Source organism: Pinus tabuliformis, chromosome 1_2 (genome assembly GCF_031772625.1).
Source record: "Pinus tabuliformis cultivar Carrire ecotype Pingquan chromosome 1_2, CPIR1, whole genome shotgun sequence".
NCBI classification, from domain to species: Eukaryota; Viridiplantae; Streptophyta; class Pinopsida; order Pinales; family Pinaceae; genus Pinus; species Pinus tabuliformis.
The window spans coordinates 1,081,825,279-1,081,837,700 of record NC_142298.1 but is presented as its reverse complement, the minus strand read 5'-3'; the positions used below and the strand labels follow the sequence as shown (position 1 = coordinate 1,081,837,700).

At 39.3% G+C, this 12,422-nt stretch overlaps 1 protein-coding gene across 1 annotated transcript; it reads left to right on the top strand.

Annotated features, from left to right (window-relative positions):
* The first annotated feature begins 7,180 nt into the window (after positions 1–7,180).
* On the top strand, positions 7,181–7,885 carry LOC149209901 (uncharacterized). The gene has a single exon (XM_089398795.1). The coding sequence runs from the start codon at positions 7,181–7,183 to the stop codon at positions 7,883–7,885; it is 705 nt and encodes a 234-aa protein (XP_089254921.1).
* Positions 7,886–12,422: the final 4,537 nt, after the last annotated feature.

The window sequence follows — 12,422 nt, the reverse complement described above, 5'->3', positions numbered from 1 at the left end:
TTGGGCTCATAGAACTGGACAGCTCTTAGGTGTAATTCGCATGATTTTATAATACGCAATTTACAAATTGGACATGGAGATTCTGTTTTAATGCACATATGATCTCTGGTGATTTCTCCATCCTTACCCAGACTTTGACAAGTTGGCTCTTGTACATGGAAACATGCAGCATAAGTCTAGTCCATGAGGCTGCACGCGCCTGCCAACTGGTTCCACCTGCTTGTGACAATTGCCCTGTTTTGCATCCATTGATCATGACCAAGCAATCCGGCGACTGGAGGGAGTTTAGGGTTTAATCCCCTAACAAACTCTTCACACTAGGCACGTAATAGACTCATTGTTGTTTTCGTTTTGAGGGTTCTTACTGGTCTGTGAGGGTTTGAACTGTTGAGGATTTCAATCTGCCTTCTAATCCTTCTGAGGGTTCTGATGGTAGCACTGGTTATAATTACGGTGGCAAGTAACCCCAAAGGGTTGGTAGTATATTATTTCTTTTGTCTGCACAATATGAATTCGGCTGTTGCTTGAGGTTTCGGTCTGGTACCGAGTTTAACATTTCGCCTCCGCTGCACAGGGATGGTTCGAGGGGCTTCTAATGTTGCAAGGAACACTTGGTTCCAAGGGCTAATTCCAGAAGGTAAACCCAAATTGCATAATCCTACAGTTTGCAAAGCTTTGCCTCTTATTGCTAAAAGGTTATAGATTCTTTTATCGTTGCATTCATTCCTTATTTAAGTTTGTTCATTGTCACATCGGTGGACTACATAAAGCGGAAGCCCTCCCCACTCAGGTAAACACTCCTCCTTTGGCATTTCTCTTTAGCCTATGTTGTAAATTTGAATGTATACTGATTTCATTACTTATGGTATTTGTATCAGCTATTCACATATCATTTCGCAGATAGTTATTTGACTAAGACTGCTACCCTCAAGGCCTTATGTGCTTACGATTTCTTTGTTAATTTCAGGTTGGAACTTTCACTTCTTGTGCATGAATTTAAGTTATAAAAATGTTTAATTGTCCAGGAATAGAGGTCGAGTCCTTGGCCAAGCTTTAAGCTGAAACTAGCTTGAATTTTTGGGTTTTAGTTATTTAACAATATACAGTAATTGATTGAATACTGTGCATGGCACTTATAATTTTGTGAAAGCTCCCGACTTTTAATCGACAAAGGGTTTTGTGGGTTTCTTTCCTGGTGTAATGTCATGAGTTATTCATATATATACAGGATAGTCCTTCTTTTTAGGTCTTGGTCATGCCGACCCACTCAGGCTATCAAGGACATTTCGAATTGAAGCACTGTGTTTTAAATTTATTACTTTAAAACTTGTTTAATATATTATGATTGTTATATGTTTTAAGAGGCAATGTAATTAATTTATTTCTAGCTTGCCTTCTCAGCCGAGAATTCCATTTGTTTTCCTGATCAGGGCATTGGTTGTTTCATTCGGCATCTTCAGAATGATTCTGGTTAAGATTGAATAAATCTAGTCTTACTACTAAATAGCGTGCAGTTTACTATTGACTCATTTATGCAATAGTTCGAAGTATCATAGCTCATGTATATATATGATTATGGGTTTAACGTTATATCTAGATTTTACTATATTCTGGTAGTATTTATACTGACTATTCTACAGAACTTCTCATTATATACTATTCTACAAAACTTCTCATTATATCTCATACCGATTGTCTCATTGTTGTACTATAATAATTTACCCTTAATATTTAAAAGCAATTGATTGTTTAATTAATGAATGAGCATATTCTTCCATACTTGCTAATATTATTTGTTAATTTCATGCTTGCCATAATAATTTTTCTATGATTTCATCTATGAGGCAGGTAACCTCTACTCTCTGTAATTCTTTGTAATCATGCACTTTCAGGGAATTTCTTCCTTGAGTTTATTATGCTATTTAAGAAATTCTTCTAACATGAGTTCCAAAATGTCAAGTTCTATTCTATCATTAAATTTGTTTCCACAGTCCAACATTAATCTATAATGAAACTACCTATAACACTTATTTGTTCAATGTTAGTAACCTATAATATCCAAACACTTTTGGAAAGTCACTCCTCCCAGCCACGAGCCTACGTCTAGACCCTCCCCCCAGCGCTTTCTTCTGTTCACAATAAAAATGATTTCCAGTCACAGTCAAGTACCTTGGGCCTCCAAAGTCACAGTCCAGTACCTTAAGCCTCTAGACTCCTATCCCGCCTCAAGTCCTATACTTCCACTGGCTATTCTTGATAATTCTCCCACTGGTTTATTCCACCCAGCTCTAGGAGCTCTCCTGGATCTCTTTCCTCCATCTAAATGCCCTGAATCTTTCCTCCATCTAAATCTCCCTTCAAGGCGGATGGGTAACTGTCTTTCCTAACTGTTCTTTCAATTAATGAAAACAATTTCTATTTTTGTTAAAATATCTTGATTCCTAATTACCAAGAATTTAGGAAACCAAATGTATGTTTCTAAGCCTTCCAACCTCAGTTATTTATTATTTAACATCATAAAATAATAAAATTTTAATAACCATAGTACTTTTTATGTGAGTACTCTATAATGCGACTTTTTGACGATAGATGGGACGTGACCATGGATGATGGTCATACATAGCATGGCAAGTATCTTGATTTCCTGGTGGCTCCTTTTTCCCTGCTACACTGGTTTGCATGTCCCGGAGGTCTGACAACGAGTCGCTACTGTTTTTCCATGACGACTCAATTAAAGCACGCATGCAGAACAATCTTTTACTTGAAATTCAAAATTTGAAATTTGAGTGTGCTACATGAAAGCCCATGCCCGGGGTGAATTCATGAATCCTTGTGGGGTGGAGAGGATGGCAATGGGGATGTCGACCGATTCTCTAGCAGAAGTTGGCTTCACAAAGAATTCATATCTTCCCCACTTTTGCAACCACTGCACCAATATCATCAACCTTTACTTCAATCTTGTCACTCGGAACGGTATTTATTACTCTTCATTATGCATTTTGGTGGATTTCAAACTCGCTCAAGAGCTTCGCCTCATATTCATGTACCCTACATTGTAGCAGATGTAAAATATTATACTTATTGGATATCCTACATGAGACATACCTATAACTATGAATATAAGTATGGATTTTATACCTGAAGTTAGCCCGTGATTGATTTATATGAATATATAATTTTTGTAGGTGCCTACATACCCCACCTATGCGAGGTTCACAAAACCCAATACCTTCGGATGATAAGCGAGGTTATATCATTTTTTGTTGCTCCTACAACAATTGGTTTTGGCGATATAACAATTTCTCCCACTTCAGCTCCATCTCCAATCTCTTCATAGCTCAATCCCAATTATTCCAACGCAATCGACACCCTTATACAGTGATGGTGATGGTGTTGTCTCCTTGCAAAATCAAACTCGCCCCATTGTTGTACTCTATGTCCACGAGAACGCCACGCTTACCGAATTTATTTCCTTTTCTGCGACACAAGCAGACTATAACAACCACGAAGGTCTTTTTGTTACCATATTTTCTTGTGTGTGCCAAACCAAGGAGTCAATAATTGGGTGTGACGTCTAGTGGAATACACTTATTCTGTCCACTCTTGTTCTCTAGAACATTGTTTCCACAACAACGATCATAGAAACTTCAACAAGAATGCATATCACTACTAAACAATGGTCTTCAAGATGGAAGATTGATGAAGAGTTTGTGTTTTCTGTTGTTGAACTACAGAAGAGGGTTCGTTGTTTCTAGAGATCGTGGGGACTCTTTTTGGTGGCTACTAAGATGTGCATTTAGTGTCGTTTTAATCGTTTTCTCAACATGCATCTTGTTCGCCTGGTCCCATATCCTTTACCCATGGGACAACGCCTTGAGATTTCCAATTTGTCAAGTTTTGTGCAGTCAATGTGATTTCCAGTTTGTCTATTTTATGGAGATAATGTGTGGCTACTAAGATATGCATGTCTTGAATGTTTAATCGCTTTGTCATAAACTTTCAAGACATGCATATCTTAGTAGCCACACATTTATTCAAGAAGTAAACTCTAATATCATTTGGAAGGAAAAAATACAAGAGGTATAAATTATCTCCATAAAATAGACAAACTGGAAATCACATTCACTGCACAAAACCTGACAAACTGGAAATCTCGAGGCGTTGTCCCATTGGCAAAGGATATGGGACCAGGCGAACAAGATGCATGTTGAGAAAACGATTAAAACTACAATAAATGTACATCTTAGTAGCCACCAAAAAGAGTCCCCGTGATCTCCAGAAACAATGAACCCTCTTCTGTAGTTCAACAACAGAAAACACAAACTCTTCATCAGTCTTCCATCTTGAAGACCATTGTTTAGTAGCGATTTGCGTTCTTGTTGAAGTTGCTATGATCGTTGTTGTGGAAAAAATGTTCTAGAGAACAAGAGTGGACAGAATAAGTGTATTCCACCAGACGTCACGCCCAATTATTGACTCCTTGGTTTGGCACACACAAGAAAATATGGCAACGAAAAGACCTCCATGGAAACCCACAGAAATCATGGATATATTTTATATGAAATCGTCGTGGTTGTTATAGTCTGCTTATGTCACAGAAAAGGAAATAAATTCGATAGGTGTGGCGTTCTCGTGGACATCGAGTACAACGGTGGGGCGAGTTTGATTTTGCAAGGAGACAACACCATCGCCATCACTATATAAGGGCGTCGATTGCGTTGGAATAATGGGGACTAAGCTATGAAAAGATTGGGGATGGATCCGAAGTGGGAGAAATTGTTATATCACCAAAACCAATTGTTGTAGGAGCAAAAATAAAAGATGTAACACCTCCCTTATCATCCAACGATCTCCAGTTCTGTGAGCTTCACACAGGCGGGGCAAATAGACACCTACATAAATTATATATCTATATAAATCAATCATGGGCTAACCTCAAGTATAAAATCCATACATATATTCATAGTTATAGAGATGTCTCATATAGGATATCCAGTAAGTATAAAATTTTACTTCTGCTACAATATAGGGTACATGAATATGAGGCGTCTGAAATCCAGCGAAACGCAGAATGAAGAGAAATAAGTACCTTTCTCAGCGACAAGATTGAAGTAGAGGTGGATGACGTTGGCACAATTATTGTAACAGTCGGGATGACATAATTCTTTTTGAAGCCACCTTCTCCTATTGAATCGGTCAATATCCCCACTGCCATCCTCTCCATCCACAGGGGTTCATGCATTCACCAAAAAGTGGGGCATGTGCTCAACTTTCAAATTTTAAATTTCAAATAAAAGATTGTGGGGTAGGCGTACTTTAATTGTGTCATCCTGGCATAACAGGTTCGTTGTCAGACTTCCGAGAGCTGCCAGGAAATCAAGATACCCCATAATGTTGCCATGTACGACCATCATCTATTGCAATGTACCATCCATCACCAAAAAATCGCATTATAGACTACTCTTGTAATCAAGTAGTCACATTAAAGTAGTCTTGTAATCAAGGGTTCCTTACAAACGTTTTCATTGATTCTTAACAACGTGAGGCGCGTTCTGGTCTCAGAAACCAAAGGGTTAAAACCCTTTTATGAAGTCGATGCCAGTTTTCACATGCTATGCACATTCGACGGCTAGGATTCATTTTAGAGATCCAACAGCTAGAGCAAAGAGTAAAGAATACGGTAGGGTAAAGTGATTTGATTTGGCTCATTTACTTTTGTCTTTTGCCTGTCGTAGACATGATCCTTTAGTGTGGAGAAGTTGAATGAGGGTTTCAAACCCTTTCCCTCTATTCCTGGAATGTGTATTTGAAACCCTTTGTCATTAGTGTTGTATTGCATTGCTACTATAATTGTTTACTTCCACGCGGTCATTCGTTCTTCAGGATCAGAGGTAAGGTTCCTTTTATTATTTCGCAGACTAAAATTTTTCTTACCTTGTGAGTTTTCTCATCTAATTCTCAACTTCTTTTATGATGTAATTGCAAGGATTCTTTCCGAGTAGGCACTCAACGCTCTCTAAGCATTCAGCAAATTTCCTCCACTTTGTCATAGGAGTTGAAAATAATTAATATTATCTTGTGTTAATGGAAAAATGGTTACATAAGTTGTAACGTGTCTCCTTAGTTTAAGATTTGTTCCTAGAGTTTAGGATTTTGTTTGCAACTACCCGATTTCTAGTGATGTACTTAATAATGTAATCATTCATTTGATGAATAGTAGAGTGAACAAAGAGAGTCTCTTTGTTTGAGTGTAGTCTCCAGGTGCAGTACTCACTTGTGAGCTGCAACTCCTTTTTAATTCAAGTCTGATTTTTATCTTGGTATCAGAGCACAGAGTAGGGATAGCCTTAATTTTTTTTTTAGGACGCATCATTGATTACAGAGCTGTAGTGGCAGTGGAGCATGTAGAAGTATTTGTAGAGTCAAGTGGACTGCAGTAACACCTGAAGCATAGGTCTCAGATGACTGATCATCTCTGAGCGGAAGAGGGGGTTGGCGCGGATTTGTCGTGAACAGTCGCGCCATTTTTTAGCAGAAGCAGGAGCTGGCGCGGGTTTTTAATGAACAGACGTGCCAATTGGCGCGGTTTTAAGGGTGATAATCCCGCCACAGAGCCAGAAAGTGCCATTGGTGCGAAAAATAAAGGATTAATCGCGCCAATTTCGTAAGACGCGTCGATTTTGTTTCTGGCGCGGATCCTTAGCCGTCGAGAAGCGCCAACCTCTTTCTCTTTGAAAAATCTGCAATTTTTTGCAGATCGGTCTTGCCCGGTGGTGGCACGTGGAAATTTCAAATCTGCTCGGTGGCAGCAGATCTGACTTGCCCGGTGGTGGCGCATTGGAGTTCTTTGATCTACTCGGTGGCAGCAGATCGGACCTGCCCGGTGGTGGCGCATTGGAGCTCTTTGATCTGTTCGGTGGCAGCAGATCAGATTTGCCCGGTGGTGGTGCATTGGAGTTGTTGATCTGTTCAGTGGTAGCAGATCAGGATTGTCCAGTGGTGGCGCATTGGAGTTCCTGATCTGTTCGGTGGCAGCAGATCAGACTTGCCCGGTGGTGGCTCATTGAAGTGTTCAGTTGGATAGAAATTTTATCAGTCCAATATGAATAACAGTATAGAATCATATCTCCACGAGTCTGGCAAACTCGATGGATCGAATTTCTCCAACTGGAAATTCAAGATGCAGACTTTGCTTGAAAGTGCAAATGCGTGGTCGATCGTTACAGGAAATGAGCTGAGATCAGGAACAGCTACACAAGAACAAGATTGGGATAAAAGGGAGACAAAAGCAAAGGTTATATTGAAGATGTCCGTCAAGGACAGTGTTATCCCGCATATTAGAGACTGTAAATCGGCCGCTGACATTTGGACGACGATCAAAAACCTATACGAGACGCAGAATACAAACCGTGTCTTGTCACTCAAAGGCAAGCTGTTTGCATTAAAGATGGAGGAGAATGAGTCTGTTGCTGGATTCATTGCTAGAGTCAAAGACCTGAGTGACAGATTGGGAGCTATCAGAGAGAAAGTTTTTGATTCAGATCTGGTCACGCTCACGTTGAACAGAATGACTGATGAATACCAGACGTTCATCACAGGGCTGTCAGCAAGAGAGAAAGCCCCTGCATTTGAAGAGCTGACAGGGATTCTGCTACAGGAAGAAGAGCGACGACAAAATTTGAAAACTCAGAGCAATGATCTTGCTCTGATGGCAAAAAGGAGACAGTATAGAGGGAAGCAGCACCAGCAACCACAGCAGCAGCAGCAGAAAGGAGCCAACACATTTCAGAAGAGACCGTTTAAAGGTATGACTGATAATAATTTTAAGAAATGTTTTTACTGTGGAAAACCTGGTCATCAGATTAAAGATTGTTATAAGAGGTAGGCAAACGAAGGAAGAAACAAATAGAGAAAACATAAGGGTTACTTTGTTGGGGAAGAAGAGGACCACAGCCATGAACTTCGACTATTTACAATCGATTGTGTTCTTTCAGCTTCAAAGGGAGATGAGGACGACATATGGTATAGTCACCAAATCCTCAAAATGTCAATGCGGCCAAAAGTCCTGCAAAAATTATACCTCGGTATAGGAACCCTTCACAAAAACTCTGATCTGGTGGATCTCAGAGATCTGAATGGTGGAACAGACTGTTGCTGCGGATTGGCTAGCTCTAATAGATTGGAATGACAGATCTGCGAACTCGAGACTACGGGACTGATGTCGGCTGCTGATGCACCCCGTTGCACCAGCGGATCTGGAATAGATGATGTGTGATCCCCCGATGGAAAAGGGAACTATGGTCTTGAGGAGTGTCAGGTGCTACAGATCGCAATATACATAAGGGTCTGGCAGTAGTACTCGGCCCAATGTTTTAGGGCTCTAACTAAGGAGGATCGACCGTACCCTTAGCCGTACAACCCGACTAACCTATCGTGCGGGCGAGTAATCCCTCCGAGTGTTGTTCTCGGTGTACTGTAGCCACAAGACGGCCGACGGTTTATCTATGGCGAGGTTTCAAGGGAGCCTAGGGGCTTCCGATATACCCAGAGGGTACGTGGAAGACAGTCCGTGCGCGGTTCTGTCTAATGTGCTACTACTCGAAGGGGTACCCAGAGGGGTTACAAGGGAGTCCAACAGACGTGACCACCTCTTGTATTTCATGCGTGCATGCCTCCCCAAATCCGCAGGTTTATGCGCTCAACGACAGATCCCATGGTTTAAAGACGCCGGAACACGTCTCTAGCCAAAAAAAAAATTTGCTAAGAATTGGAGATCCCACTGGCCCTGGAAAGTGCTCTGATACCACTTGTTATGCTCTTAACCTGCAAAATGATACCCAAATACAGAATATGCGAAGAAAAGATACCCAGAACACAGAATAGCAATGATTTTATTATTCAGAGAGTAATGTTCACTTGCCTCTTCGAGGGGGCAACCTCCAATAGAGCAGAGCTCGATTACAAAATAAAACACGATACTCCTCGCAAGGAGTCTCTATCATTTATATATGACTCATACATGCAATACCACGGGCCAATACCGTGGGTTTTATTAATACCATCTATCTAATACTACGGCCCATTTGCAACTAACTGTGGTCCCGTCATTAATTGCGGGTTAACCACTTACAAATATTAATATGGGATTTATTGACTCTTGACTATGACGTGATCCCATGACATAAATAAGGGGGTTAGGGTGGGACCCTAACAAAGAGTCTCTTTGTTTGAGTGCAGTCTCCAGGTGCAATACTCACCTGTAAGCTGCAACTCCTTCTTTTTAATTCAAGTCTGATTTTTATCTACAGGCAGTTTCCTTTACCAAAGGTTGCAAGATCTATTATTATTTTTGGGTAATTTTTCCTTCGACCAGTTCAAATTGCAGTCGATACAATTTGTTTTCATTTCTCTGCATGTGTGAGCGTAGCTGAGCTTAACCATTTAGGGTTTTTCTTTCAGATCCGAAAAGGAGCGAGAGCCGCACTCCTCAAGCGCTTAGGCAACTAATTTACTTTATTTTTCTCGGTTGAGGGTTTCATCTCACCCATGTGTTGGCATTATGAGATAAGTGTTGTCCTTGATGGCAACTCACACAGATGGTAGATCATAGTGCAGCAGATCAGTAGCAAAGAATTGATGATCAGACTACAAAGAATGAAGAAAGAAGAGTATATACGCAGGTTCACTATATACCAAGTAGGGTATACACACAGGTTCACTATATACCAAGTCACGTATACGCAGGTTCACTATATACCAAGTAGGGTATACACGCAGGTTCACTATATACCAAGTCGCGTATACGCAGGTTCACTATATACCAAGTAGGGTATACACTCAGTTTCATGCACGGAAAAGTGTGTACATGTCGGAAAGCTTATTTTTGGGTCCGTGGTATTTAGACCTATGGTTTTGCTCCGTGGTATTGCACCCATAAGTGTTGATCCCAAGTATTGGGTCGATGTTATTGTTTTATTATGGTTTTGGTCCGTGGTATTGAGCAAGGCCTAAGACTATAAAAGGAGAGGAAGATCATTAGGCAAGCACATCAAGAAAGTCTTGAATATCTGATGAAGTATGACATCCAGTATGCAGGTTATGTGTTGATGATGCATTGCTTGATCTGAGCTAAGGTGGGATCTCACCGGTTGATGGAGAACAAGATCTAAGGAGAGATCAGGATCAAATGGTTTGAAATGAACTATCTCTATATGATTGATTGAGTTTATTCTAGATATGTATACTGATGCATGTAATGATCTGAACTAGGTATAACTTAAGATTTGAAATCACTGCAAGCCATGATTAAATATTTTTAGATCTGTACGTGGGTTGGCCTTAGAAAAAGCGTGTATGTACGCGGGTTTGATTCATTGTAATAGCGTATACATTTTGAAGTTTGATGTTTGAAGTTGCAGTTGGGTCTGAGTGATTTTGTAGAGTTCTGTGTCTGCTCTGTGTTCTGGTGACTGTGTTGTTGACAGGGTTTCAGTGTTTCAGTGATTCAGAAATTGATGATGCTAGTAGTGATTGTTTTGAGCTTCAATGATAGTTATGGGTCCAGTATGAAAATTCGATGAAACGTGGCCTTTCAGATTATGTGTTGTGCTTCAGGAGTATCTAGTCTGAAAATGTATGAAACGTGGTACCTGGAGGAGAGAAGATTGTAGGCCGGCGCCTACGTACTAGTATCTTAGCTAGTACAAGAGCAAAGGGGGTTGGAGCTCCCTTCCAAGAGAGTCTGGAGAACGAGAGAAGGTTGTAGCCTTCTGCAGGTTGTAGCCTGCGTGTTGGTAAAGGACTGCACCAGTACATTGTAAAAAAAGTTTCTTAATAAAGGAAGATAGAAACGAATTGTAGCAGGTGGTTTTCACCAACATTGGGTTTCCACCTTATATCATGGTGTTCATGTGTGTTGGTTATGTGTGTTGATCTATCTATTTTACTACTACTGTTGACTATTAATATGGCTAATAATGTTCTGATGCATCCATTGAAGATCACATAACTAAATCATGAGTTTAATGGTTATACGCTAGTTGCAATAGACACAGTCGCGTATATACGTGGGTATTCTTATCTGAGTCTGAAAATGAAAAAGTTTTATTGATTTGATAATACTGGTTCACCACCCCCCCCCCCCCCCCCCTTCTCAGTATTATTTCCAACACCATGTCGTCTGCATTTTGCTCTGTATTCCCCACTAGCTCATATTTCTTGCTTCCAGGAATAATTAACTCCAGTCTATTCTTTAATGGTATTTTATAATTTCTTAGCAGTATGTATTTCCTTAAAAGTGTTTTCCTTTTATGGTCTATAGCTTAATTATCTAGGTTTTTATTCGTGTAATCTTAATTATCTATTTCTATTTTTATTTTTATTTTTTTTGTGTAAGTTTGGTAGTATTTTTCTATTAATTATATGTAAAGCAGGTTACAGAAAATATGTATGGTGGCCTCAACCTGCCAAAAGGAAACAATTTGTGTTAGTCATCATAAGTTATCCAAAACATAAACAGTTTGAGCATGTCCATCCAAGCTTTATATGTTGCCATATTTATCACCCATTGATACGTACTACTTATAACAACAAAAAATAACAAAAAATCATAAAAACAACAAAAAACTTAAGAAACTTTCAGAATCACTACTTCCGGTAATCATCGGATGATTCTATAGGGGTATGGTCCTTTGCACTCGACCCCAGCATTTCATTTTGTTGTAGACTTTATATTTGTTTTCCCATGTTGCCAAGGTGGATTATGATGGTTTCTATTTTTAATTAGGGAAAAATGTTTCCCTTTTCAAAGCACATCCTTCTCTCCCAATGTGCTTTTCTCAACCTTTTACCCAAACTTACCATTTTTCTCCAGCTAAGTTCTTATTATCTTTCTCTCAGAGTATGTTGTTTTCTAAATATTAATCGCTAAGTTCTTAGCATTATCTTTCTCTTGGTATGCTATTTTCTAAATATTAATTTAGCATAATACTTGGGAATGTTCCCCATGCAGACTTGACCACCTAAAAACTTTCTAGCAAGATGTTCATTTACTTGTGCTCTTTTCCATAGTTTCTCATGACCTAAATGTTTATCCATAATATAAAATTTAATTACATAATTCATCAATTAAAATATTGGCTTCCACAACCATTAAGTTCAATATATAGTCACAATAATATAAAAATAGTCATTCCTTTAAAAAGCAAAACACCACAGGTTTCACAATAACAAAACCACAATAAAAAACTAATAGATTAAATAAATATGAAGTACAAAATCATTGGGTATAACCAAACCATTGGCAATAACACTTTTAGACTAAATAAATATAAAATACAAAATCATTGGGTATAACCAAACAATGTGCAATGACACTTTTTTTTTTAGAAAACTACCTTAACACAATCAAAACCATAAAGATG